Source organism: Aptenodytes forsteri, unplaced genomic scaffold, assembly GCF_000699145.1.
Source record: "Aptenodytes forsteri isolate BGI_AS27 unplaced genomic scaffold, ASM69914v1 Scaffold284, whole genome shotgun sequence".
Taxonomy (NCBI): domain Eukaryota; kingdom Metazoa; phylum Chordata; class Aves; order Sphenisciformes; family Spheniscidae; genus Aptenodytes; species Aptenodytes forsteri.
This window is the reverse complement of record NW_008794445.1, coordinates 4,864,002-4,889,577: the sequence shown is the minus strand read 5'-3', so window position 1 is coordinate 4,889,577 and position 25,576 is coordinate 4,864,002. Positions and strand designations below refer to the sequence as shown.

General features: G+C 45.6%; 1 protein-coding gene across 1 annotated transcript in view; it reads right to left on the bottom strand.

Annotated features, from left to right (window-relative positions):
- Positions 1-25,576, bottom strand: part of GRIN2B (glutamate ionotropic receptor NMDA type subunit 2B) — a 173,647-nt gene that overhangs the window by 112,914 nt on the left and 35,157 nt on the right. Inside the window, exon 2 of the mRNA XM_019474821.1 lies at positions 7,716-8,314. Coding sequence (XP_019330366.1) covers positions 7,716-8,314 — 599 coding nt within the window. The remainder of the gene's footprint in view (positions 1-7,715; positions 8,315-25,576) is intronic.

Sequence of the window (25,576 nt, the reverse complement as noted above, 5' to 3'; positions counted from 1 at the left end):
CTTATCTTTCAGAAAGAAACCCCCCCCCCCCCCCCCCCCCCCCCCCCCCGGTTTTTCCCCCCCCCCCCCCCCCGGGGACGGAGCCACTAGGTGGCTAGCTCGGCTGGTGTCTTGTCAAACCACAAGCCCAAATTACATCAAAGAGAAGAGAAAGCTGCGCCAGAGTTGCACAGGGAGCCATAGCAACGCAGCAGTTCCTATTTTTAAAAACTTGAAAGATAGTAAGAACATTAAGTCTGAGGGGAGGGATAAAAAAACAACCCACGTTTCTATCAGAAAGAAAAAAAAATGCAGGTGTTCCTTACAGGCTCTAGTGATGAAACCGCATATGGCTAACCATTGATTTGCAGATGTGCAAGTCAGAAAATATCCACAGCCCCATCAAGACAGCCCCTGAAGGAAAGAGACTATTTCCCACCTTCCCTTCGCTGATCTGCTAAAGCAAGTTTTCAAATTCCCTGGGGCACTTTAAAACCCACAGGACCGCAACTGCATTTTGTGACTGGGGGAAGATGCCACTGTAGCTGACACTAAATGTAGCCAGAGCTGGGTTTGTGGTTTCACACCGCTTCCTTCAGCTCCACCACAGAGGAAGGATTTTGATTCTCTTTTCATGAAAAGCGGAGAGAGCCTGAATGCACAAGTCAAAGCATATTGTCACCAGCAAGTGAAGTTGCCACGGTATTAGCACTAATTGGACTTGGCTGCGGAGCAGGAGATGTCTCCGAGGGCTGGAAGCAGAACATGGACATTTTCCCATCTGGAAACTGATGGCGCATACCAAAATTCATTCCCAGCTGGTGGATTTTGGAGGCCTTTATGAAAGGGTCTATCCTCTAATCAAAAGATAACCCTTGCCAAAAACCCATCACTTCACTTGAACCCTCCCATCCTATTTTAATTGCAAAGAGGATGAAAAATCCAGCTGTCCACACAGAACAAGTGCCTCCTCGCCCCGTCAGACAAAGCCCTGCTCTGCAGGACCGAGGCATCCTGTGGCGCCTGCTGAGGAACAAACATTTTTGCTGTCTCCCCATCACATACTCCCTTTGAGAAGCCAGGGGTCTGCAGTATCCTACCGGCGTGCCAAGTTGGTTTGATGTTAGACCTTCCCCTGCAAGACAGCCGTGCCTCTCACTGCCCAAGCAGCACTGCTTAAGGGCTGGGCAAAGCAAGAAGGACAGCCAGGCACAGACCATGCCCTTCTGCATCAGGCACCTTTAGCAGCCCATCCGTATGGGGGAGGCTTGGGTCAAGAGCATGTTACAAAGCTGCCCTCCACATCCCCCTTCAAGGGACAGAAAAAAAACGAGTGAGAGGAAGCCAACACTGTCCCTGAGGTGTAGTGGCACATGGATAAATGCTCCTCCCACCAACTGCTCACCTCCTGGGCGAGCGGTGTGACTAACCCAGGGTAACAAACCCCGTGCCTTTCACCAGCACTGAACCATCACGACAGGGAGCAAGGCACGTAGGGCAAATGAAATGCAACAGGAAATGTAAGGCAGGGAGGGGAAAAAAAGAAAGTGATGGCAGTATGCAAGCAGCAGAGAGTGAGGTGAGGTACAACAAGGGATGCGGGGAGGCAAAGAGACCCCGACAGAGGCGGGAGGCGCGGGTCAGTCCCAGCCTCCAGCTGCTGCTGGAGCGGTGACAGGAGCAAGCAGATTTCAGCAGCAGGGATCTCTAATCCATCAGCAGCACTCATGCCACGTGCTGCCAGCTAGCACCAGCCCGACGGCAGCCGGACACACCAACCAGCAGGAACATAATGAGCTGCTAACAAGACATCGGCTTAAAGGCTCCGAAAGGTCAAAAGTTACATATGCTCACTCACCCTCCAAGTTTCCGAAAAGGGCAATTTCTGCATCTGTGGGAACATGCCATTTATACCTTCTCTCCCCTCCTCCCTGGAGTTAAGAAGCAAGTCCCAGCACCGTGCCTCCCACCGCTGGAGCAGTGCTGGTTTTAAGGGCTGGAGCAGGGCTCCCCAGCCAGCTGCCAAGCAGGTAGATGCGGCCCCACCGAAGCCAGTGAGACCTCAGTGCCGGCCAGTGCTCCTGTCTCTTAGCACGAGGTTAACTCCACAGTCCTACCAATGGAGAACGGGCAACACAAATGGTCCTTTCTCCATTCCTGCTCTCAACTCCCTTGCTGCGCTATGTGAAGGTGTGTGGCTCACTTGGATGGGAGACAACACAGAGTGGCTCCATGGTAGTACCTGCAAATGACATATGATGATCCCTGTGTCCAACGTGGCAGGCGATAGCTGCCGTGACTGGAGAGGAAAGGGCAGGAGGGTGGTTTGGGAGAGGCCCGGAAAACAAGGGGAGGTGTTGCCTGGGCAGTGTTCTTGGCACTGACCTGGGGAAAGTAGGTCCAGGATGCTATGGGCATGGTGCTGCTCCCAGGTATCAGGGTGGCACAACACACTGAAAGGGCACTGCACCTTTCCAGGGGTACGTATAGCCCCTATGACCTTGAGTCTCCAGGGAACCAATATATTTGTACAATCCTATTGCAAGTACTTTCTCTGCTCACTGACTCCCTGTTCAGCTGTCTAAGCCCCAACAATTCCTAGTTTCCACTAGGGGAATGTGGTGACCATGTGAGAACACAGCTTGCCCTGGGTGTTCCAGGGAAAACAGTTTCCAACCATTCATCAAGGGCTCTTTTGCATTTCTTAACTGATTGGCATGGAAATCTCCAGATGAAAGTTAGTATTTCCCTCAAAGTGGAAGTATCATGTCCAAATAATGAACCGAGCTAGCTTGCCAGCTGTTTTCATATTTGAGGAATCCGAAGTGCAGAATTGAACCTGCCTTTGTTCTCCTCTTAATGTATTTCTTTGCAAAGGCAGTATAATTCCACATTTGTATTTTCATTCCAAAGCAAATGCTTCACTGCACTTTTTATTAAAATGAAATCTGGTGTGTGCAGCCTGGTGTTAAATGAGAGACTATTAAAGCCAATCAGTGGAGAACTCATTAGTAACCCTACAACAACAAACTAGTAGTTATGGCCCAGCATTCACAAGCAGCCATGACAACCAGTTGGAATAACCCAGGTCTCATTGAAGGCTATAATAAAAACACAGCTTATGTAGCCCAACGACTGTGAATATCCATACAAAACGGCTGAGCTTCTATTCCTCAAATATGTGCCAGAAATCATATTCTTTTCTCATGACTCATCCCTGAATTCCACTCCCAAGAATGCTCCTGTCATTTAGTTATTTCTTCCCATTTCTAAAATGTAATGAGAAGCACCAATCCTGAGCTCAAGGAAATCTGTCCCATCAATTAAAATAACGAAATAAGCAGAAGGCTGTCTATAAACACATCCACCTCTGCCCACTCCCTCCTCAGCAGCCATGGTGAAGGGAGAATAGATGAGCTTTGCAGAATGCCTAGAAGGTTAGCAACTATCCTTGGAAGGGCCAGGAGGGAAGAACCCCACATCTGAGCATCTCTCCAGAGGAAAACCCTGTTAGAAAATCCTTCCCAACCTCTGTAATCTTCTCATCCAGTAGAAGGGAGCAGAGAGCACAGTGGTTTGCTGGATGCCCAGGAGAAAACCAGCCATTGAGATAACTATAAACTTGGTAGACTGGAATATTGCAACCAGATTTCTTTCTGGGACAATGAAGGAATAAATGAACAGGTAATTATTACAAACAAAACAAAGAATTAAAGAATGTAATTGAGCTGAAAAACAGCATTTGGATATTTGGACTCCAAATGATCACCTAAGCCTATTATCAGCATAAATTGAGATAAATCCATCAATAGAGGAAAACTTCCTCAAGAATCATTCAAAAAGAAAACTAACAATTCTTGTAGAACAAACCTTTCTTAAAGTATCATTTTCCTACTAGTTAGTGGAGTTACCTCACCAGAGGGCTCATTTCTAGGACAAAATCTGCAATGTTCAATGGTCATGATCATACTTCTGCAGTTCCAGCATAACATAAAGGAGAATCAGTTTCAAGACAGACAAGAAACAGTTGCTATGAGACCATTATTAATAGAAGAAGATGCAGACCAAACACCTACATTGGCAAGAAATGGCATTTAGATAACAGTCCATCTTGTTTCTTTTTGTGCTTGCAGCCATACTTCAAACAAAACTTTGTTTGCACAAGCACTTGCAAAAATGAACAAGAGTGTCAACGTAAGAAGGGGAAAAGACATACAGAAACTGAGCTTTCTTTCTAAAACTGAGCAACATTCAGTTCATTTCCTCCTTACTCCCTTATATACCCAGATCAACCACCGAGACCACACTGAGCAAGAACATTTGATTCAGAACTACTGCACTTTCAGAAAGGAAAAAAAAAAGTAAGAAATGGTCAGAGTTCAAAGGCAGATCTTGGGAAATGACTAATTCACAGTCTTAGTGTATAATGTGCCCCAGCTGAACTAAATTACACATTTTTTAGTTGGATGTGTCACTCTCCGAAGAATAAAATGGGAAAATTCCTTTATCGCACTGCCTCCCAGCTATGGATTTGAAGCAAATTGGACCACTTTGGATTAGCTTCAAGAGTTTCTGAAACACCATCTACATGGTGATGTATTATCTGAGGTCACACACACTTTGCAGTCTCCCCAGACATCAAGCCCACATACATACACTTCTCTATTCTGTGTAGGCATGCGGAGGGGGAACTGTAACTTACAGATGGCTGAATATAGTATTGCCGGGTCTGGGGCAGGACTAAAATTAGTTTTCCAGAACCTTCAGTCCAGTCCAAAGAGAGCCAGACCGTGTCCCAGACTTGCAGGTATTGCTCCTGCCTGCTGTGCACAATGCACAAGTGCTGTGGGATCTTAGTAGGTGGAAGGGGTTAAGGAAGGTATGAAGCAGCCAGGTCCGCAGAATCTGTAATACCCCAGATAGACAAAGCATTTCAGGAGAGATTTAAAGACCTCAGATGGACAAAGTATATCAGGAGAGGTTTAAAGTTTAACACATAGTAAATTCCAGAGAGTTCAATGGGACTTGAAGGTATGAACACAGATTACAGCCATTAATCTCTGTGGGTTTTGGTTCAGTGAAGTGAACTCATATGTTCATGTCTGCTTCTTTCCACTTCTTCTCCCTCTCCTCTACCTTTCCTCCTGCCCAGACTCCAGGCTGTGAGGCTGAGCTTGAAGCTATCACATTTCTATTGAAACCTTGGATTTGTAAAAGCAATGGCTTATTTTGGACACCACTAGCTTTTATACATCAAAAGGTGCCCAAAAGTAGTTTCACTTAAACAGAAAACCAAGCACCCAACTCACTGAAGTCTCACTTTTTAACCACCTCACTTGGAAGTACAGACAGGATGGAAACATTTGGGGGGGTCAGAACCCCAGACTGGCAGAGCACAGGCCAGCGCTGTGTGAGGCAAAGTGAATACTTGTGCTTGCGGTCGCAGAAGCAAGTGCAACACAGTGTAATTATTTCTGAGCTAGCTCAGGTGCCTGCAGCAACCTAGGCAGTGGCAGAACGGAGCTTGGCATGGACTAATTGACTCTGCTTCTCAGCGAGACTGATGTTGGTACCCAAACTAAGCTGGGTATATCTACATGTATCTGCAGTCATTCCTGTGAATACTGTACCCAAAGCAGACAAGGGAGAAGGAACAGCATGATTTGGGCCATGAAGGTGAAAAGAAAGCTAATATCTTCAAAAGTGACAAGAACTGCTTCCATGTGGGGTGCCCAGGCTTCAGGGCGTATCTACACTGCACAACAGTACTGTCATATCTAGAAACTCAAGAGTCTCTGACCTGGCAACTTCTATACAATGCAAAGAAGTGCTATGCAGAGAGATTACGTCAGGTCCTCAAAGCAGCGTAGCTATATGGGTATGATGTTATGCACAGGCTAATACAGTGTCAACAGAACTAATTAGCAGAAGGTCTGTGCAGAACACTACATCACATAGCAGGGGACAATGTTTTGTTTTCTAGATAACTGCTGAAAAGACACAATACAGCTCCCCCCCCAAAATCCCTGTTCATTTGGAAAGGTAGAACAGCAGCCTGCCTTGGTGCTACTTCTGATAACTTTGTATATATCAAATATCTTTTCCCCACTTAAGCATTCCAGGGATGACTCAAAAGAGCAGCAGAAAACACTCCTTACCCCTAAGTCTAGCTAGGAAGGAAACTGATAAAAGCTTTGGGCACCTTTGGTGGTTCCAAGGCTTGCAGACACCAAAAAGCCAGTATGAGGAAGATGAAGTAAAGGCAATAAGACCTGGTAATAAGTCAATGGATCATAGAGACAAAGAACAAATAGCAGATAGCATTATGGACAATATAATGGGTCAAAGAATAGACTTTTCTTTCAGTGCCCGACTTTCAGGCAAAGCAAAATCTGCTTTCTTGTCCACCAGTCCCTCTATCTGCCTAGTACAGTTGACAGTGAGGGGTCACAGCATGCAAACCAATCCCTCACATTTACACTGTTCCATGATTCATCATGACAAATGAACAAAGATGTTGAGCTCTGTGTGGCCACCCCTCCTGATGGCTACTGCCTGGATTCCCCTTGTCCTACCACAAAGGGACCAACCTGTCCAAGGATTTTATATGTAAAACATTGGAGAATGACAGCTGAGCAGGTCAGGGGGCATCTGGCTAATTGCAGATACCACCTCCCCCAGCTATTCCTGTGTCTAATTATCTGGGTTGCTTAGAGACACACTGAAACTCCAGCTGGGACAAAAAGGGAGATCTAGGAATCAGAGTGCTGTTCTAGAGGTTGTTCCACCACAGGCTTCCTCTATGACCTTAAACAGGCATCTTAGCACTGTTTCTTAAGAAAATCTGAATCTGGATCAAAAGAAGATGTTTACTCAAATAGGTTTTCCCTATTTTTAAATGCCTTTTTCCATCTAGAAAAACTTGCCATTCTGATGGAGGTGCCTAGGCTCTCTGCATAATGTGCACAAGAGAGAATGGGACCCAAAACACCCAGTAGACAATGGCCAACAAGGTGCCAATGAGCAGGGTGATAGCACAAGTCCTCCTCTTTGAGGTAAACTGGACCTTTAAGACACCCAAGGGCTTTAAAGGCTTCCAGTATAAAGCAGGAGCTGAGCAGAGTTGTTGACTCTAACTCTTTTTGCAGCTCTAGATCTCCAGATCTCACTGCACTTCATTCTCTCCTGTAATTCAGGGCTAACAGACAGCAGAAGGATACTTGGTCCTCACACAACAGGTGCCATGAAACTATTCCAGGTGGGTTACACAACCATCACCTATAAAGGACACCCGTTCACATACTGCTGGTTCCTGGAACAGAACCTGGAGCCTTCTAGATTTCAATACAAACATCCCCACTGCTTGCAGCAAGAACCCACCTGAGAGTTACAGACCCATTCATGCAAAGACACTCCAAGAAGTTCAGCACTGTTATAAAAGCAAAATAGTGTGCATCAAGGGGCATGCTCAAATTTTTGCACTATGCCTTCATTGTTCCTTTTCCTCATGCTGGCTTGCCCCCTGTGTTGTATGGAGGCTTTCTAAGGGGGTGACAGTAGTGACACTCATGACACACAGCAACGCAGGTCCCACCATCAGCACGCTTCACTTTGCCCGGGTTCTAGCCAACACCGCCTGCTGCCCGGAAGCACCATGTGCCCTAGCAGAATTATTCTGGTCTCAGAGGTTCTCTCTGACCCCTCTTTTGTAAGGCTGGCTCAGCCCCTTCCCTTACCTGTTGAGCATGTTGGACTGGTAAATCCTTTTCTCCTGGGTGTTGTAACAGCTGCTCTTGGGCTCAGGGATGAAGCTGTGTTCAGACAGCATATCAGAAGCAGCCGTGGTGATTATGGCTATTCCATCCCTCACTCTGGCAGGAAGACCGTAGTCCCATTCATCATATGAGACAGAGATGAGCCCGGTGGGGAACTCGGATGGCACTGTGTCTGTATCCCCTGCCACCAGGCTGGGCACAATCCACGTGTAACCATAGCCTGTCAGACCCACAGAGTTGGCCACCTCAAAAATGTAGGTGGCCTCTTCCTTTGTGCAGTAGAGGAGGATAACAGGGCTTTGGAGCTTCTTGAGCTGGTTCTGGATCTTTGAGTCCCCATCGTCCAGGGACATGTCCAACAGGAGGACCTCCTCCAGTTCCCAACCCACAAAGCTGTGCTCAATGGTACTGCGGATCTTGTTCACAAAGTCCTGGTAACCAGGGAAGTAAGTAGTGACAATGGAGAAGATGTACCAGTCATATTCTTCCATGATGTTGAGCATGACAGAGGCTTGCTGTTCTATTGATGGGCCAAACTGGAAGAACATGGATGACTCATCCTAGAATAGGAAGTCAAAGAGAGGAAGAGAGAGAAAAAGAAAATAAGAATAGGTCAAAGGAAATAAACAGCATTCCTAGTCAACCCATTGAGCATGGACGGGGAGGCACACAGTCAGAATCTTACACTTCATGTCTTGGTCAGAGCTTAAGGATTTTTAACTTTTAAAAATTTAAAATTTAAGTGAAGCAAGTGGGAAGGAAGTAAAAGCCTTTTTATGACCAGCTGTCCTTACTTTATTTTTAAAGGCAGGTTGCCGAAATTACTTAAAGGTTTCAAATGTTAGGCATGATTCTAACAGACAGGGAACAAGTGGTACACAAGTGAGGACAGAAAAAGCAAATATGTACAAAATATTCCATGGCTGTAGAAATTAAAAGCTTTAATCCCGGGATTATCATAACCTTATATGTAGTATAAACAGGATACACAGCAGCTTTGATACTGATTTAGTTTGGGACAGTCACTCTAGCTTGAGTATCCAGACTGAAGTACAACTAGAGTAGGCAAAACCGTTGGACACAAATAGCTCTGAGAACCTCCACTGCAAGCTCCTCTCAAAGCAAGCAGTAGCACAGAGTGCTACAACTGTGAAGGCTCAGTTTCAGAACAACATAAAACATATTAAAGTGGAAAAAATAAAATTCTAAACTATCATGGGTTTTGTTTATACCATGTTTTAGAGAAATGTCAGCTCAATATTTCTTTTGGTATTGCTTTCATATCCTTCTACCATACCAAGTTCATCTTTGCAAGAATCAGAACTTGTACCATTTTATAACCTCCAAGACTCCAAGGGAGTTTTGTACAGATCTCAGCTCTCCAATGGCATAGTGTAAGCCTTTTTCGTCCTGGGATTTCACAAGATACCAGGCTTTCAGTTTGTGACAGATCCAGTAAAATCCAAATCCCTGCTTTTGCCCAATTCATGATAGAAAGGAATGGAAAAAGCATTTGCCAATATGCTCTCTTATGGATTGATCTTCTGTCTTTTAAAATCAACTGCAAACTCCCAGTGACTTCTGCAGAGTAGGATTAGATCACAAACAAACAAACAAAAAAAAGGCAGAATTAAATGATATCTCTCTGCAGAGATTCCCATTACAATAAGAAAGTTCTCCAAATCCAATCACCAATTTTAGGACTGAGATAGCAGCCCCACCTTCTTTCAATAAGCCAGAAGAGCTGAACCAGAGATCCAAAAGGAGGTAGTCAGGAGTTTTAGACCTGGGGAAACTCACTGTGCAAATGCCTCAAGACATTACCTCAAGATATTCACATTTAGAACAGCTGTCTACCAAATTCATTCTCCTACAGCCTGGCAGGCAAAGCTGTTTTTCAGCAGAGATGCCAGTTAATCATCCATCCATCCATCCATCCATCCATCCATCCCTTCTTTAGTCATGGTTTTGACTACCTATAGCCATTTTCTCTATTGGCAAAATATGCCATAGCTCAGCAACTCCAGAAAAAAAAGCTCTGATCCTGCATCCAGCCTTAAGCTGTTTGTTTCTCTTTTCTGAACTCCCTATGGGTCACATCCTATACGAAAGAGTCCTTGCTCCCAGATCCCCATACCTCTTCTATGAGGTTTGGTGATTAAACTTTGTTCACTTCCTCCACACAGCTCACCACCCACTTATGAAAGTACTCTTAGGGCTGCTCTTTGCTCACTGGAAAAATAAATGCACACAAAAAGAAAAAGGAAAAGAAGACAGCAACAAATTGGAGACAAAAAACACAGGAGCAGCAACTGAGCCTCTCAATCTGTGGCAAATAGCTCATACTTTCTATCACTGGAATTCACCCTCTTCTCCCAGAACTGTGCTCAGGAAAATAACTTACTCTTCCAATAAAAAGATACTTTTTATCTTTGAAGCTTACGGAGAAAATCAGGAAAGCCAGAGGAAAGATTAAACTATTGCCACAGCATCTGCCAGAGTTTGAAGAAAGCCTGAACAAGCATCTCCAATACCCTTTATTGCACTGTGCCTTTGAAAGCCACTTGTAGCAAATTGAATGCTAGAGTGCGAAGACTCAGCCTTATTGTAACATGAAAAGGCGAGACAGCTACATTGATTACTAGTATTTATTTTTATATTAACTTCAACAAAAGCTTTTCTATACTTATGCATAAGAACCTCTGAATTGACTGTGAATTTCCACAGTTTCTAGCAGATAGTCTAAGATCTGAAGGACCTGGCTATTGAATTATGAGAACATTTGACACACAGTGTCTTGAAGTCTTGTCTGAAAAAATACTGGGTGCTTTCCTCACCTGTCAGTGACAAGTAGGGGATGGGAGATGGTAAATCCACTAGTATTTCAAGGCTGCATACACACACACATGCAGGAGTTAGTAGGCATGATAGCGAGGTCAGAGAGGTACTGCCCTCCCGTGACTTTAAATAGGGTCAGGTGCTCCAGCTAAAGTGCCCACTGACAGTTCGTTCCACACCGGTGCACAGCCCAACTGTTGAAGGGAATTCAGCCCCAAAGACTCGGGGAGAAAATTCGGGGCTCCTCACTAACCAGAGTGTATCAGAACATCAAAAATCAACAAACCAAATAGATAGCTTTACCGCAACCCAGCTAAACAATTCCTCTCCACCGAGAAATGTAAGCACCCCTCCTTAAATCAAACAGCACAGACCACTTGGCTATGCATGTAATAATTGCTCTTGAGCAACTGCTTGCATTTTTATTATAGAAGCAGCAAGAAGAGGCAACTTCTATTCAAAATGAGAGCATTAAGGAGGTGCAAGCTAGTCCAGCTTTTGGCTTGCCAAGATGTCTCTTGGCATTTGACCACCCCAATACTTGGGCTAGCCAAATTTTCTTCATTCCCTAACCAACTCAGCACTCAAAAAAGAGAGGGGTGAGGAAGGAAGAACAGACAACAGTGTAGAAGAAAGTGTCCCTCTCATAATAAATCAGGAGAATTGCTGATAGAGCTGGACGGGAATCTCAGTAAGTGCCTTTTGGGGGACAAAAAGCAAACTAAGAAAAAGGCCTGAGAGCCACAATTTCCTTCCTCTCCGTATTTTTGAACACACCTGATGGTAAGTCAGGGAGAAAGAGAAGGAGATGAACTGACAGAGAACCACAGGGCTATCAGAGCAGGAATTTGACCTCACTGTGGTGTTGCAGTGAAAGCTTTTAAACTAGAGGCAGATCTAAGGAGGTTTTACCATTTTTACACACATATACCCCACAGAATCATTATTGCTTTATTACAGTCTAAAACCAAAAAGGAATATTTTACCCCTCTGGACATTAAAGGTTTTTACAGAACACTACAAGCTCCTATTTTTCTCCTGTAGAAATTTCACACTCTCCACCTCCCTTTTTCACCTTGGAACAGCAGAAACATGGTTCAGCATTGCCACTGGGAGACACATTTAAGTTTGGGATAGGGATAAGTTGGGTTCAAAGTAGAAGTCCCTTACATTGTACATCATCCACGTGAAATACAATACAAAAGCTTGTCTTTCTCCTGCAGCCCTTTCACCTGCAAGCCCAGGATCCCCATAGCTAACTGCTGCAAGAGACAAGAAGATGCTGCAGGGTGTCCCTCACCCAGTCTGAAAGAGTAGAGGCTCCATTACAGGATCTCAATGCCTCCAGAGATCCTAGTACTCCCCCGCTGTCACCCTGCAAGGTCAGGGATCTGTAGTTTGCAGAGCTGAGCTGGAGGTGGAGCTGATCAATTGACACAGCACCACTCCCCAGCTGACAGATGGCTTCCCACAGAAAATCTGCTCTGAGTTTATGGCTGCTGGGACAAGCATTGCCTCCCCCTCCTGCACATTTAACCCCTCAGATAAGGAGGATGGATTGCACATGGTGAAGGTGCAAAAGCACTCACCATGAAGCCTCCTCTTGGAGACTGTGGCTGGCAAGTTCCTAGGTGGATGGAAGGGCGTTTGCGGAGGTGGCACAAGGTTTAGAGAGCGACCAAGTGTCATTGCCACCAATTCTAAATTGCCCAGTGCCTTCTGTCCCTCAAGGGCAGGCCCATGCAGATACTGCATGAAGGCCATGTCTGAGCCCCCCCACCCAGGATGCAGGCCCTTGGCAAGGCTGCAGGTGACTCCCTGAGGAGCCCTCCTGCAGCTGCACCAGTTGAAACCAATCACTGCCATTTAACAAACCATTTAACTCAGATGTGGCAGGAGAGGTCCCTGGGGTGCTTTTCTCACAAGTTCCTTCCTAACAGCCTCTCTGCATTCCCCAGGCAACCAAAAACAATTATTGCCTTACAAACAACATCTTACTATCCAGAGCAAAACTGCTTCTCAGCATGGGGCAGACTCGAGAACATACCTAAAGCAGAGGAACGCACGATCCCCAAAAATGGTTGCAGTGGGCCAGTCATCTTGAAGAACTAGAGAGCCTTCCACTGAGCCATAGTATAACTGCTGACTTGAAAAGTGAGATCAGTAGGTTATATTTCCTCCATGCAACCTACCTGAATGCAATCTGGTTCTGTGCACCATCCTCCCGTTGCTGGGCCCTGAACAGATTTTTGCTACTGGTAGCAAGTTCCTTTAGCTCCAGTCCAAGTGCCAGACCCCACAAGGACCAGATGTGTCAAGTTATGCACAAGGAATTTGAGTGAGGAACAAGTCAAGAGCATATGTTTACTTCTCAGATTTGGAGAAATAAACCATGTTTTTGCAAAATACCCTAGGTTGCTATCTCTGCACAGGTGCAGGAGAAATACAATTTGTGCTGCTCTGGGAGTAGCCCCTTTTTATTAGGCTTTTGGGAACATCAGTATATCTAACCCCATTTGCTGCTGCATTAAGCTTCATGTGCAGCCATAATTTAACAACTGGGGTCTGCCCTTCCCTTTCTTTCCAGTTTGCAAAGGGGATCCTCTAAGATCCTAACGACTCAAGCCACTATCACTTTCCAAAGCCCTCTTCTCATTTTCTTGATTTAGAAGAAAAGCTGTTCGTGTGTCTTCAGTACAGTCTTGATTTGCAAAATTCCTCTGTGACCTACAGACAAATCACACTGGGCTTCCTCTTGTTTAGACTTCAGCCCTGCCTACCACACATTTTGTGGAGGCAAAAAGGAGTGAGCAAGCACCAAATAACTTCTGGGAAAACACAGACCTTAATTTCCCTACCTATGCATTTCTTTTCTTCAAAATTGAGACACCATTGTGTACCTATTTGTCACAGTCCTGGTGGGATACCTGATTCACTGGGAGTTTTATTGTTCGTGATGGAAAATGCCACAACAGTTCAAAGTCTTATAATTAAATTTTCTATATTTCTGAGTCCCGTTTGTTATAACAGATCTGACAGGAAATCAGGATCTTTGTTGCTTAAGTGTTCATTTACTCCTGTTTATTCTTACCACAAATGCATCACTGCCTCAGGCTAGCCTGCAGTCAGGATCTTCCACCTGTTTGTTTTTTCTCCCCACATTTAATTTTTTTATTTAGTTTTCAACGACTCAATACAAGAAAACTCTGGTTTTAATATTACATGCTGCATCATCCTGTACGAGTCCTTTCCTTGAGTGCTTGCAGTAGGGACTATGAGAACATGGTGACACTACAGCCCTAGCACAACGTCCCTGTCGTGGGACTGGCATCTAGAACAGCATCTCTGCATCTCTCACAAACATACATGCTCACATTTCCACAAATACACATATTCACAGCAAAACCTACTTGAAGTAAGGTTGGAGCATGTTGGACTGTGTCATTTCTTAATGACTCTCTGCCTAGTTGATACTATTTAGTAGGATTTCAAAACTTTCTTGTCTTACTGGAACAGGTTCCCTGGGTTATTGCTGATTTTGGCTTGCACAGCAGATGGAGCAGATGACCTCCTGCAATCCTTTCCCAGTGCTCTGATTCACTGATGAGTAGATCTTTCTTGGTGAAAATCCTGAGAGTTGCTCTGGGAACGTGCCGTCAGTGGGAAGTTCAAATTCATTAGATGCAGAAATGTGGTTTACATAACCATGTAATTTATCAGTTCCGTCCCTTGTTCTCATAATAACTACTGAACGCACTGGCTGTATTTGACAGAAGGATACATAGCTCAGAGGTGATGGTTACAGAGAAGTGATTACAGAAATTGGTGGATGAGTGAAAGGGAGAGAACCCGGTTTGGTGTCCCCACTGATGGAAAGGCAGGCAGGATATACTGTGACAAATTAGGGCAGGGCTGTAAGAGTCCTCTCTTACGGGAGAGCGTGTTGCTGTCCTTCTGGTCCCTGCTAGGCAGGGCATACAAGTGGCCAGGAAAGAAGGTCTGTGGCAAATAGGAGAATGGCTGTTGACTCTCTAAGTCTTCTCTGGAAGCCACAATCCCTAGTGACTACTGAGAATAATTGTGATAAGGAATCTAGAGTTGCTAGTGTAGCTCGGCTTTGTTACCCTGGTAAACGGTAACAAATGTACCAACATTCACATGTATAATGACATTAACTATACACATAAGTATCATCATGTACACAGATCCCAGTCATGGCTTGGACATTCATCTCTCTGTAGCAGTGGAAACAGATCTGCTGCAGAGCCCTAGCCCAGGGGCAACTGTGCAAGTGCTCCAGCACCAAGGAGTTCCTGAGAGCTGCAATAAAAAGGTCTCTGATTAAAGATGACTCAAAGGCTGAAAACAGCTAAGTGATTTCCACTTTCCACTTAAGGGTCTACAGAAGTCATTCATTCTAAGCATTTTGCAACAGAGGAAACGCAATATACCCTAGATTCTGTAATCTTGATCTTGGGATTGTTTCACTCCATAGCACATGCAGTTAATAAAAAAGATGAAAAAGAGTCAAACACACCAGGGCCATTGTCTGACGTATACAATTCAGAGAAAAACCCCAAAAGTTGTTCAGCTAAGGAGAGGGTGCACCATTTATGAATTTTATACACAATCACTGGTCAGAGCAGGCTAGTATGTGATGGTATGCAATACCAGCTTCTCAGAGCATCACATATGGATGCCAGCACTTTTCCACAGAGGGGAAATAGCAGTTAGCAAGCTGCCAGGATAAACAGTTTTCACACCAGGCTTGTTGCATTTCCATTTTCACCTCCGTATGCCTGTGTTTCCTTGTTTGATAAGCTTACATGGATGGATTAAACCACTGGTCACTCTGGGTAGATTCTGCCCACCAGGTGCCATGTTATACCATGCTGGCAATCTGGACAGCCCAGGCCTAGCTCCCCTGTCCCAGCTCGGACAAGCCCACTAGGATGGCTTAATATCCTGACATTGACAGCCCAAAACAGTTAGAGGAAAGTCAGACTGCTCCATTACTCATCCATCCAATTACATCATGGTGTTTGCCTGGGGATTCTTTTCTGGCTCTCTTACCCTCCAGACTAGGGACTGAATTTTGACTGTAAACTGAATGGGATGTCATTGGTATAGCCATATTAATCAATAGCAGCCATAAAACTATCCGGCACTCTTTAAAAAAGTCCAGTCACAGTATTTGGCAAGATGTCATTGAATAAATTTCTCAAATCAACTATCCAGGGTGAAATACTATTTCTTTTTATCAATTCTAAATTAACTGCTCTTCCATTTCATCAAGTATGCCTTTGGTCTCTTATTATGAGCAAACCTTATTATGAGCTGAACCTCCAAAGGTTCACAGAGTCTATTTAGACAAGCCCTGGAAGTTCAGCATTGCATCCAATGCCCTCTGAGCCTCTCAGGACCTGAAGATCTCCCCTCACTGTGGCCCAGCTGTGGACAGGCAAGAGTGTGTCTGTGAGGGCCTCTATTCCCCTTCTGTCTCATGAAGTAGTGATACCCCCTTTCGCTCAAATTCTGCATTGCTTATTTAAGCATTAACCTTCTGCGGGCAAGGCTGTTAGTTGCTCTACGTCCTAACACGTGGCACCTGCAGTCCTGGTGATGCCAAAGTCTACTCAGCCTTTATGGACAGAGTGAAGTTGGCTGTGCCCATGCTCTGAGCTGGCCAGACCACAGCCAAAGCAAAGTAGCCAACTTAAGGTAATGTTGTGCCAGGACTTAGTCTTTTCTTAGAGGCTGGCCTTATTAACGAGTTTAGATCATTTTCAACGCATTGATATAGCTTACATACCCTTTGGATCAGATCAGTGTTACCTCAGAGTGCAAGTAAGCAAGCAGCTGAAGGCAAAGCCTGTGTAGATGTGTCCACTTTCCTTAAGGCAAGGAGCAGTAAAAGGCTTCAGCCTCATCCAGTTTCCCAGCAGTAAATAGGCAACGCTCTTACTCGAAAAAAAACTAAAATAACCCACAGAAAAAACCCACTTAAAATGGGAGAACTCTCTAGCAAGGGGACAAAACCAAGAGCTGAGATCTGACTAGATTACAGAGGCTCCACATTTCCCACTGCCCTGTACCTGGCTGCCTCTTCTCTAAGAGGGTCATAATTGATGCTCTGAGTACGAAAAGAAAAGGTCAGGCCCCCACCGCTTTGGTCCCAGTTCAGCAGCGGAGTTTCCCTGGCAACCACGCACACGTAATACAGCCCTGGCCGTAAGCTCCTTACAGCTGGTGCTGGCAGCCAGCAGGGACGGCCCCACATCGCTCCCCGCATCCCATCACTCCCCGCAGCGCCGCACAGGGTACGGCACGGCCCGCCGGTGTCAGGGCTGGGCATCGCTACCTTCACCCCAAAGAGGGACTCATCCCCCGGCAGCCTGCTGGGACTGCAGAGATGCTGGAGAAGAGGAGGGAGGGCTGACGGACCACCCGCCTGGACCTCTTGTGCCAGATAACTAGGGGCAGGCAGGAGTCAAGTCAAGATTTCCCTCACCCTGCCCACCCAGGCCTCCTTCTCCAGGGCTGGTTTCTGACTGCCTCCTTGGCACTGTTTTGCTCTGTGGTGTGAAGAGAAGGTGTGGAGCATATGTGCTGCTGTCTTTGCTTCCCTGCGTTCACGCACCGCTCTTACCTGGGGACTCAGTCCCACAAATACAGCCAGGTTTATTTGGTTAGCCCAGGTCACTGGCTTCCTGCCGTGAGGTGGACCCAAAATTCAGAAAGAAGTGATCCTACCATTTCTCCTCCTGAGCTTGGGAGTAAGCATTCAGCCATTTCATACTCACAGCTTTCTGAGACTGAGGATCCACGCTACCCTTCACTGCACCCTCCAAATCAGATCCTATCACTTTGGAAAGGAGGTGCTGCTCGCTCAGAGTACACCTCCTCCCTGCCCTGAGCTCTCCCAAACCTGACTCACCCCAGCTCACTCCAACCTGTGTTTTACAGCATGGGCTGGGACAGGAGCAATGTCGAACCCTCGCTGTGCACCAGGTGAGAAGGCAGCTCCGTGTGGTGCGTTTTAAGAGGTGTTTTTCCACCTTCCTTATGCTGCCATGATAGTACAAAAGAGCCCAGGTGTAAAATGAAGAAACAGTACCCTGGTCCACTTCTGCTTGGACATGCTGCTGGCAAGCAGCTGTTTCATTAGCACATAATGTGTATGCCTGCACCAGGCAACAGGAGGCACAGAAATCATGAGCTGGCCCTAAGGCATCCATGCATTAGCACTGTATGCAAACTCCAGCTCAGGTCCAGTAGAGCTGCCATGTCAGGAGAGTGAACCAGTTCAAATCCTGGCCTGCACTGCCATGGTGACACTCCTTCTGATTTCAGATCTAGCTGGGGACTCTCTAAGCCTAAGGAGAAGAACCGGAGGTGGATTCCTGAACCATTGGACCTGGACTCTGGATTCAGCCCCTGCTTTGGAAAGCAACTGTATCACCGTGTTACGAGAGTCCTTGGCTGGAACACGTAATAAGGATTTCAATATGCGGCCCCATTTGTCATGCTTGAAGGCCTGATCCCCATCAGAGCTGGCTTTGGCCATAGCTAGTTACCTCTCGTGCTCCAGGATGGATGAAAGCATGGTAGCGCCTACCTTCCCTCTACCCAGCTCTCCTTCCTAATCAACCAGTGAGCAGTGCCTCTGTCAGGAAGCTGCTGTCATGCCTGTCTTGCTCATCTAATTGATTCACAAAGTTTTAAACGATTATTGATTCTCCTCTTCCCCACTGTGGAGACTGAGACCAATAAAGCACATGGAGTTATTTACACAGATATTAGAAAGGAAAGAAGCTCCCTCCTCAAATATTCTTCTTGAGCTCCCATCTATTAAGTCTCAGAAACTCAATAGGAAGTTTCCTACAGCTTTACAGACAAAAACACAAACGTATGAAGTCCCCTGCATGCACATATGCCCATCCAAACATTTGCAGGATGTTCTGCCAAATCCACACCTGCTGAATTATTGCTTCCTATTATTTTGTATTGGGATCATAGCTCTTTAGTTCCTTTTCTTTGCCCTGATGATTAACAGCCATTTGCCATACCCCTTGCTGCTATGAGACTGAAGCAGAAATTGTGTCAAACCCCCTATTCAAGGAAAAGCCATTTCTGAACTCCAATGAACTGGAAGTTGTTCTTGGTAAAAGACTGGACCATAGGAGACTTGCAGGGCTAGAGTTTGCAATCTCCCCACAGTTCCAGAAACAATTCACATTCATGATTGCTACAGTGACTGGTGCTGTAAGGACCATTATATCCATCTCCACGATCTACGCACATGAACATTTACATTCCTCAGGGTTTGATGAAGAGGATTTGGGAGAGGGAATCAGTCCATCTGACTTTGCAATAAAGGTGCTATGAGGTTCAGTTCTGTACTTCTTTTTGTTCAGGCTATGAAAGTCAATGAGCCCATCTCTAGTCAGCTTAACTTTGTGCCGGAGCACACATAATTGAATTCACTGTTTTTTCTGTACTTACCCGCACATTAATAGAAGGTGCCATCTATATATTCAATATGCCCTTGATATAACTTAAAAGCAGCAGCATAATAAATAAGATGCTCTTTTTGTACTTGAATTCAAATTTTTCTATCTATATTAGGCTTTGTACTTTTTTAAACAAAAACCAAGTCTGGGACTGAACTGCCATATCTTTTTCAAGATCATACACACAAATGAGGCACTGAGATTTCTGTCGAGGATCGCACAGCAGAGAAAGGGATTGATGGAGCAGCAAAAGAATTTGCCTCTACTGGCCGTTAATAATAAAAGTAACAAAAGCATCTGAGAGAATAAAAGCCAGGGTGAACCATGTAAGGTATAGAAATAGCTCTTTGACTGACTCAAAGGCAAAGCTGATGCATCTTGTTTTCCTCCATCTCCCGTTGTCTGTCCTCTTTCTTAACCACACACTCCAGCACGACGGGGGAGTGGGAAGTAGATGGAAGCATCAGCAGGAGCTACAGCAAGCCAGAGAGAAACGAGCTATTCAGTCTGAACATTGCCTGGCCACGGCCCATGACAAAGATGAACAAATAAGAATATCAGAGGGGAAAGAAAAAGCCATGTCCAGGACTGCATCTCCTGCAAGGGAAGAGCCGTTGGCTGTGATGCTTTGTCTTTCCCTTCCACTTTGTATCACTCTGTCTCATTATTTCTTGTCTTCTTGTACACAGCTGCCTCGAGGTTCTTCAGTGCATGCAGGTGTATATATATATACACACATGCAGGATGGCTCAAGATAGGCAAATTGCCTCATCTCCAGTATGCCAGTTCCACTCCAACTCAGGCTGGCAGCACCTGAAATGGATTAGCATCTGACAATGATCCCTGCGAAATAAGGTGATGGTGCAGTCCAGCCTACTGAAGATTAGTGTCTACATCACCACATATGCATTCAGAGCTAATTAGGCCTCTGGTTAGTGCTCTCAAAGAGAAGCCAAGGATTACAAAGGCTGCTTCACTACACAGCCCTGGCCACAGCCCAGAGGAAGAGAGCCTGCATGCCTTCAAATTGTGGGTGAAAGCATTGGAGACATGGTTTTAACAGACTTTATTCTTCCTGACAAAGCACAGTCCTTCAGGACTCATCTTTCATGGAGGCAAGCAGTCATCTAATTAATATACACCAAGATGATCTGGGTTAAAAAAAAAAAAAACCTAAACCAAAACTATCTTTCCTTTAAGCAGGTCAGAAGAAGCAACACTTGTGGGAAGGGAATAGCCACAGAAAGGTTTATTGGCAGGGTGCAGCTAAGCAATTCTGGAAGCTGAGACAAAGTCATCGCTCTGGTCATATAGCTTCAGGATACTTTTTTTGGCTAGTAGGAAGAAGTGCCTCTTCCCCTTTTCATGTAAAACCTCTGAATATCTGCCTCCTGAAAAGTACTGAGCTGAAAAACCTTTCCTTCAAGTCTGGTGGCTAGTGCAAGAAGCTCGACCTTTTCATTAGCTCAGTGGATGCAGGATGTGTACCTTCCTACACTATGCATCCGTCTGCACTGCGTAGGAGCCTGCAGCAGTCGCTGTGCACCCTTTATCTCAGAGGATGTTCTCCTCTTCTCTGTGCTACGAGTAGAAGAAACAGAGTTTAAGAACTATGTATGTTCATCACCTTGGCATCAGTGCTATTCAAGGCATGCAGCCTTGCAGAGTGGGCATGCTTGGTGAATGAAGCACACTGCGTGGGAGATACCAACCCAGTGCTCTACAGCTCATCTGGTGTCCAGCTGCTCTTGTTATGTTACCTAGTAATTTCTAAGGGCTGATAGTAGATCTTTTTCTCCTTTCACTCATCAGGCTAACTGCACTAACTTCAAAGTCACACCACACTCTCTAGGTGGAAGTGAGAACGTGGTCAGGCTCCTTGCGCATTCAGCAGTAGGCTATGGACACAACCTCTCTATTCATCAGTGGGAAAACACAGCCTTTACAGATATACCTCACTGGCCTTCCTTCCCATGGAATCTCTCTTTATAATGTAGCTCTACGATATCCAAGGGAGAAAAAGTATGCAATATTTTTACATATTTGCATGTTTTAAAATGTACATACTCCATCCATACATAAAGGGCTGAGGATCGTAAATCCTCTTTTTTACAGGGAGCTTTCTGAGGGCCACGAGTTCCCCTTCAGCTGTCTGCTGGGGGGGGACTTTGCACAGCCCATTGATAATTCCCCTATTTCATTGCTATGCAACAAGCAAATTGTTGGGTCCCCAGAAGATTTTCACTTCGCTCCATAAGCACCAGCATGTCTGTTTCAGCAAAGATTAATCATACAAGCCCTCCCGGCCTTGGACTCAACCCTTCCCAGGGCTCCCCTAAACAAGGCAGTTTACTTCCTTACACATGGTCAATTGTGTGTCTTGGACTTCGACGAAGGAAGCCCTCAGTCCTCTGGGCACACTGACAGCAACGTTTTAACAGCGTACAGTGATGCTGGCCAATGGTTTACAGTCTAAATTAAAGATGAACAGCATTTCAGATAGAAGCTGCAGGAGGACTTAAGCAAGCTGGTCATAATCCCTCCTGCTGGGATGTGGTCAGTAGACATAAACTGGTCCCGTTCCTGGTGAGTCTTGGTGGGGGATTTTTCAGGACTGTAAGGGAGCAACACTTTCCATCCTACAGCTTGCACCAAACCACCTCCTCAGAGCTAAACAGCAACTTGCAGTCTTTATGGTCTCAGAAGGGAGATTACTGCCTCTTGAAGTGCCAAGAGCTTTTGCTACAGCTTCTAGGTTTTCCCTGAAGTGCTCCCCTCCAGGTATTGAATGGGCTAGGTATTACAACTGAAAAGATTTTCATTTAGCAAATTTTTCTTCTCAGCTGATGTACTCAATGCAGAGGAAATACAATAGATGAGATCTCTTTGCTCACCCATATCTGCATAAGCTTGTTTTAAGCACATTGTATGATTGCTTCAACTTCCTAACAACAGCCTCCTCACATCTCCAGGCCTCTCAAAACCATGCCTGGATTGTGTAATGCCACAGCCTCACGTCAGAGATGCCAGAGTTAACCTGGACAACCTAGTAGCCCACAAGGCACAGAACACCTTGCAGAAGTATTGGCTTGGATCACTGAAGCTGAAGAGTGGCTTCAGTACAGTCCCTGAGCTAAATTTGTGATGACATGATTGTACCACCCCTGGAGCTAGCCTGCTGGGTGCTACCTAAAGGTCTACAAACCGTGCCATGCAGCTATGACCTTCCCAAGACTCACTCCCTTCCTGCAGTACCTGGGCACCCCAGTATCTCGGGGTGCTTCCTACCACTGCTGCCATGGCAGACTTACCCTTGCTGCCTGCTCCTTGGGCTCCCTTTGCCCCCACCGCCTCAGCAGAGGTTGTTCTCCACTCCCCAGGGCACAGGGAATATCTTAAACCTTTTCTCTCAGGCCCACCTCGGACCCTTCTCCTGCACCCCCCAGCCCCACAGTGTTCCTCCGCATCGGCTCCCCTCCCACCCGCTGGGCACGGGGTGGCCATGACCGTGTGGCTGGGACTGGGGCAGCAGGAGGTGAGACCAAAAGGACAGGAGACGTGGATTCACGTCCACATAGAAGCGCATCCCGATTAAGGATCCAGCTTTGTTTCCATGGCAACATGCAGAGCCGCGGCAGCACGGTCCCTTCCTGCGCGGCGGTGGCGGCCGCGCTCTGCACCGCTAAATCCTCCTGCCGCTCCCAGCCGCTGCCGGGGCCTGCCGGCAGTGAACCCTTACGCACTCTCCAAAGCCTGGCAGACCTCCTGCTCGTGGTGTGCCGTCCAGAAACAGGCAAATAAGGATGCGCCGACTAATAGCAGTAACAGAAATAACAGCACCCATCGCAACTGAGCTGTAAACCCCTTAGAACAGCATTACAGAGAAACGCGTTTTCTTTCCTGGAAGCTGGCAATGATAATCAACGGAGTGCAGTTCAGGGAATTAAAAGATGATATTTTTTCCTACGCGCAGGTAGCTTCTTAGCACCCAGCCAAGCAGCCAGCACTCCCCTGGATCTACTGCCAAAGCCAACCCCACCTTTCAGGATAGGTTGTCCCACACAGCCCACCTTCCCATGGGACAGTACTAATACTCCTCCCAAATAAGGATAAGCCCAGGCTGTTCAGCCGCTCCGCTCAGCCCCTGCAGTAGGGAGGTGAAACACAAGAGGACAGCCAAAACACCGGGTCTGGGAGCTCGCACCTTTCTTAGCACCTCTCCAGGGAGAGGCACGTTAGACATGGCCAGATGTTTCTTCAGGCCTTCTGCAGTCAGAAAATCTGCTTGCCAGCTTAGAACTGAATCACAAGCAGGACTGAAGTGATCATGATTTCTTGGCCATTTCTACTACATGTCTTAAGGGTTGTCTGCTGAGGAACGATTGGGAAAATTAATCCAAATTAACTGAAGTTGTGAGTTTAGCATGAATTCATTAAATCACATTAGCCTTGAATGGACACAGTTCTTCCAAATTAAAGCAACCCTTAGAAGAAAATTGAACTAAACTGAATTAAGGTCCTTTTAATTCTGAAGAACAGAGTGCCTACATGGGGTTTGATGTAATTAAGGAACAGCAGTCTGGAAGGGATGTCCCAGCCCCGGTCTCCCAGACAGCCTCTCCATATAAGTCTTTTCAGGAACCTACCATGCTCTCACTGAAGAGGGGTTAGGTTTCTTGCTTTCCCTATGCAGTTTGGAAGTTGGGGCAGAACCTCGCCGTACCGATGACTTTCTGCCAAAGCCTGTTCCTGGGCAGTTAATACCTAGTTGCTGTCTACCTTGAAGAGCTCTCTTACTGCCCGGGTATTTTCACCTCACTCTTGTTTTAATGGAGGACAGCCTTTTATATTCTTTCAGCCTGCATTTTGCCAGGTTAGATAAGCTACACTGCCTTAGTCTCCTCTTGTAAAACATGTTCTCCGCTCTCTCTACCAACTAGATACTTTTCTGACTCCGTTTTGCTTTAATTGGGATAACTGGAATTATACGCAGAATTGTACACAGAGGAAATTACAGTAGAGCCTTTTACAATGATACTGATACTTCCCTGCCTTGGCAGGAAATATCCTGCCTGGCACCTAGGAACATAATTGCCTTTTATGCTGATGTCTCATATCAAAGGCTCAGTCATCACATCAGTAAATAATACTCCCACTTTTTTTCTTTTTCATTTGCTTCTAACTGATGATAATCCCATTGTTTTTAGGATCAATTAGTAGGAGTAACAAGGAATCTTCCCATACAGGCCAGCAGACTGTGCAAAGTCACCCAGACCAGCTAGAAGAAACAGAAATATGTTAGTGCTGCACCCTCCAAACAATTTCTGCTGCTCAAGTCCTTCAGATATAGTGTGGGTTCTACCACATGGCTCCAAACCAGGCACTGTAGACCTGTCTATCTGCATGTCCCTGGACTTCACACCGGTGCATTTCACCCTCTTTCTATACTGTAGTCCTCAAGACTGTCCAGTTCTTCCTGCTTGTTCCCTATCCCACTCTGTGTTGATCACCCTACTCCCAGGTGTGCACAAATGTCCTCATGAACATGATCCCTCACACTCCTACACCATAAGCCAGAGACAGACATTTGGAAACATTTACAATTCTGTGGTTTAGAAAGTTTCAAATTAGCCACACTACACTGCATCTCATTTCTGATGTGGGAGGAGGGAGCGAGGGAGACAGGTTAGACATGGATAACTAATGGAAGTGAGACAATCGGGTCTCCCATTCAGACAAGCACTACCCATTGCAGGACACAAGCACATTTACAGTGAGCGTCACACAAATACAGCCAGCTAAAAAAGAAGAAAACAGTCTTCATAAAATATATGTCCAAGCTGGGGACTATATTACTACAGGAAATCATTGTACTGAGCAGCAGAAAGAGGCAAAGAGGTAAATTATTAGGTTCTGATTCAACACGCCATTATCGCCATTCAAGATGCCATTTACCAAGGACCAGGTTACTTCGCTGTAAAATTAGACTTTTGTCCTGGTAATTGAGGCCCTTTAAAAATACTCATTCACATATTTTATGCAAAATTGCTTAGACCTGGCTTGTCTGTGTTTGTTTGCTGTCAATGCTCCTGTATAGCAGTTTTATCTGCATATTCATGTATGGAAATGTGCAAAAACTTGCAGAAGTGTACATCTTCCATGTTCATATGCAAGTATTCAAGCCAGAAGTGCTTGTGTACTCATTCAACAAGGGAATAGAAACAATACCAAATAGATCTCTCTGACCAACCATAATTAAGTAATGCAGCCTGTATCAATCCATAGAGTAAATATTTTCCAAGAAGTTCACTGAATAAATTCAAATAAATTTGAGGAAATTATGATCCGCACAATTGATATTCCATGAGCAGAAAAAGAAGCTAAATTCACTGAATAAATTATGTGTTGTGAATTAGTCCCCCAGCTCTAGCAATTACTATGGCTGGATTATTAAAATGGATGGATAATTTA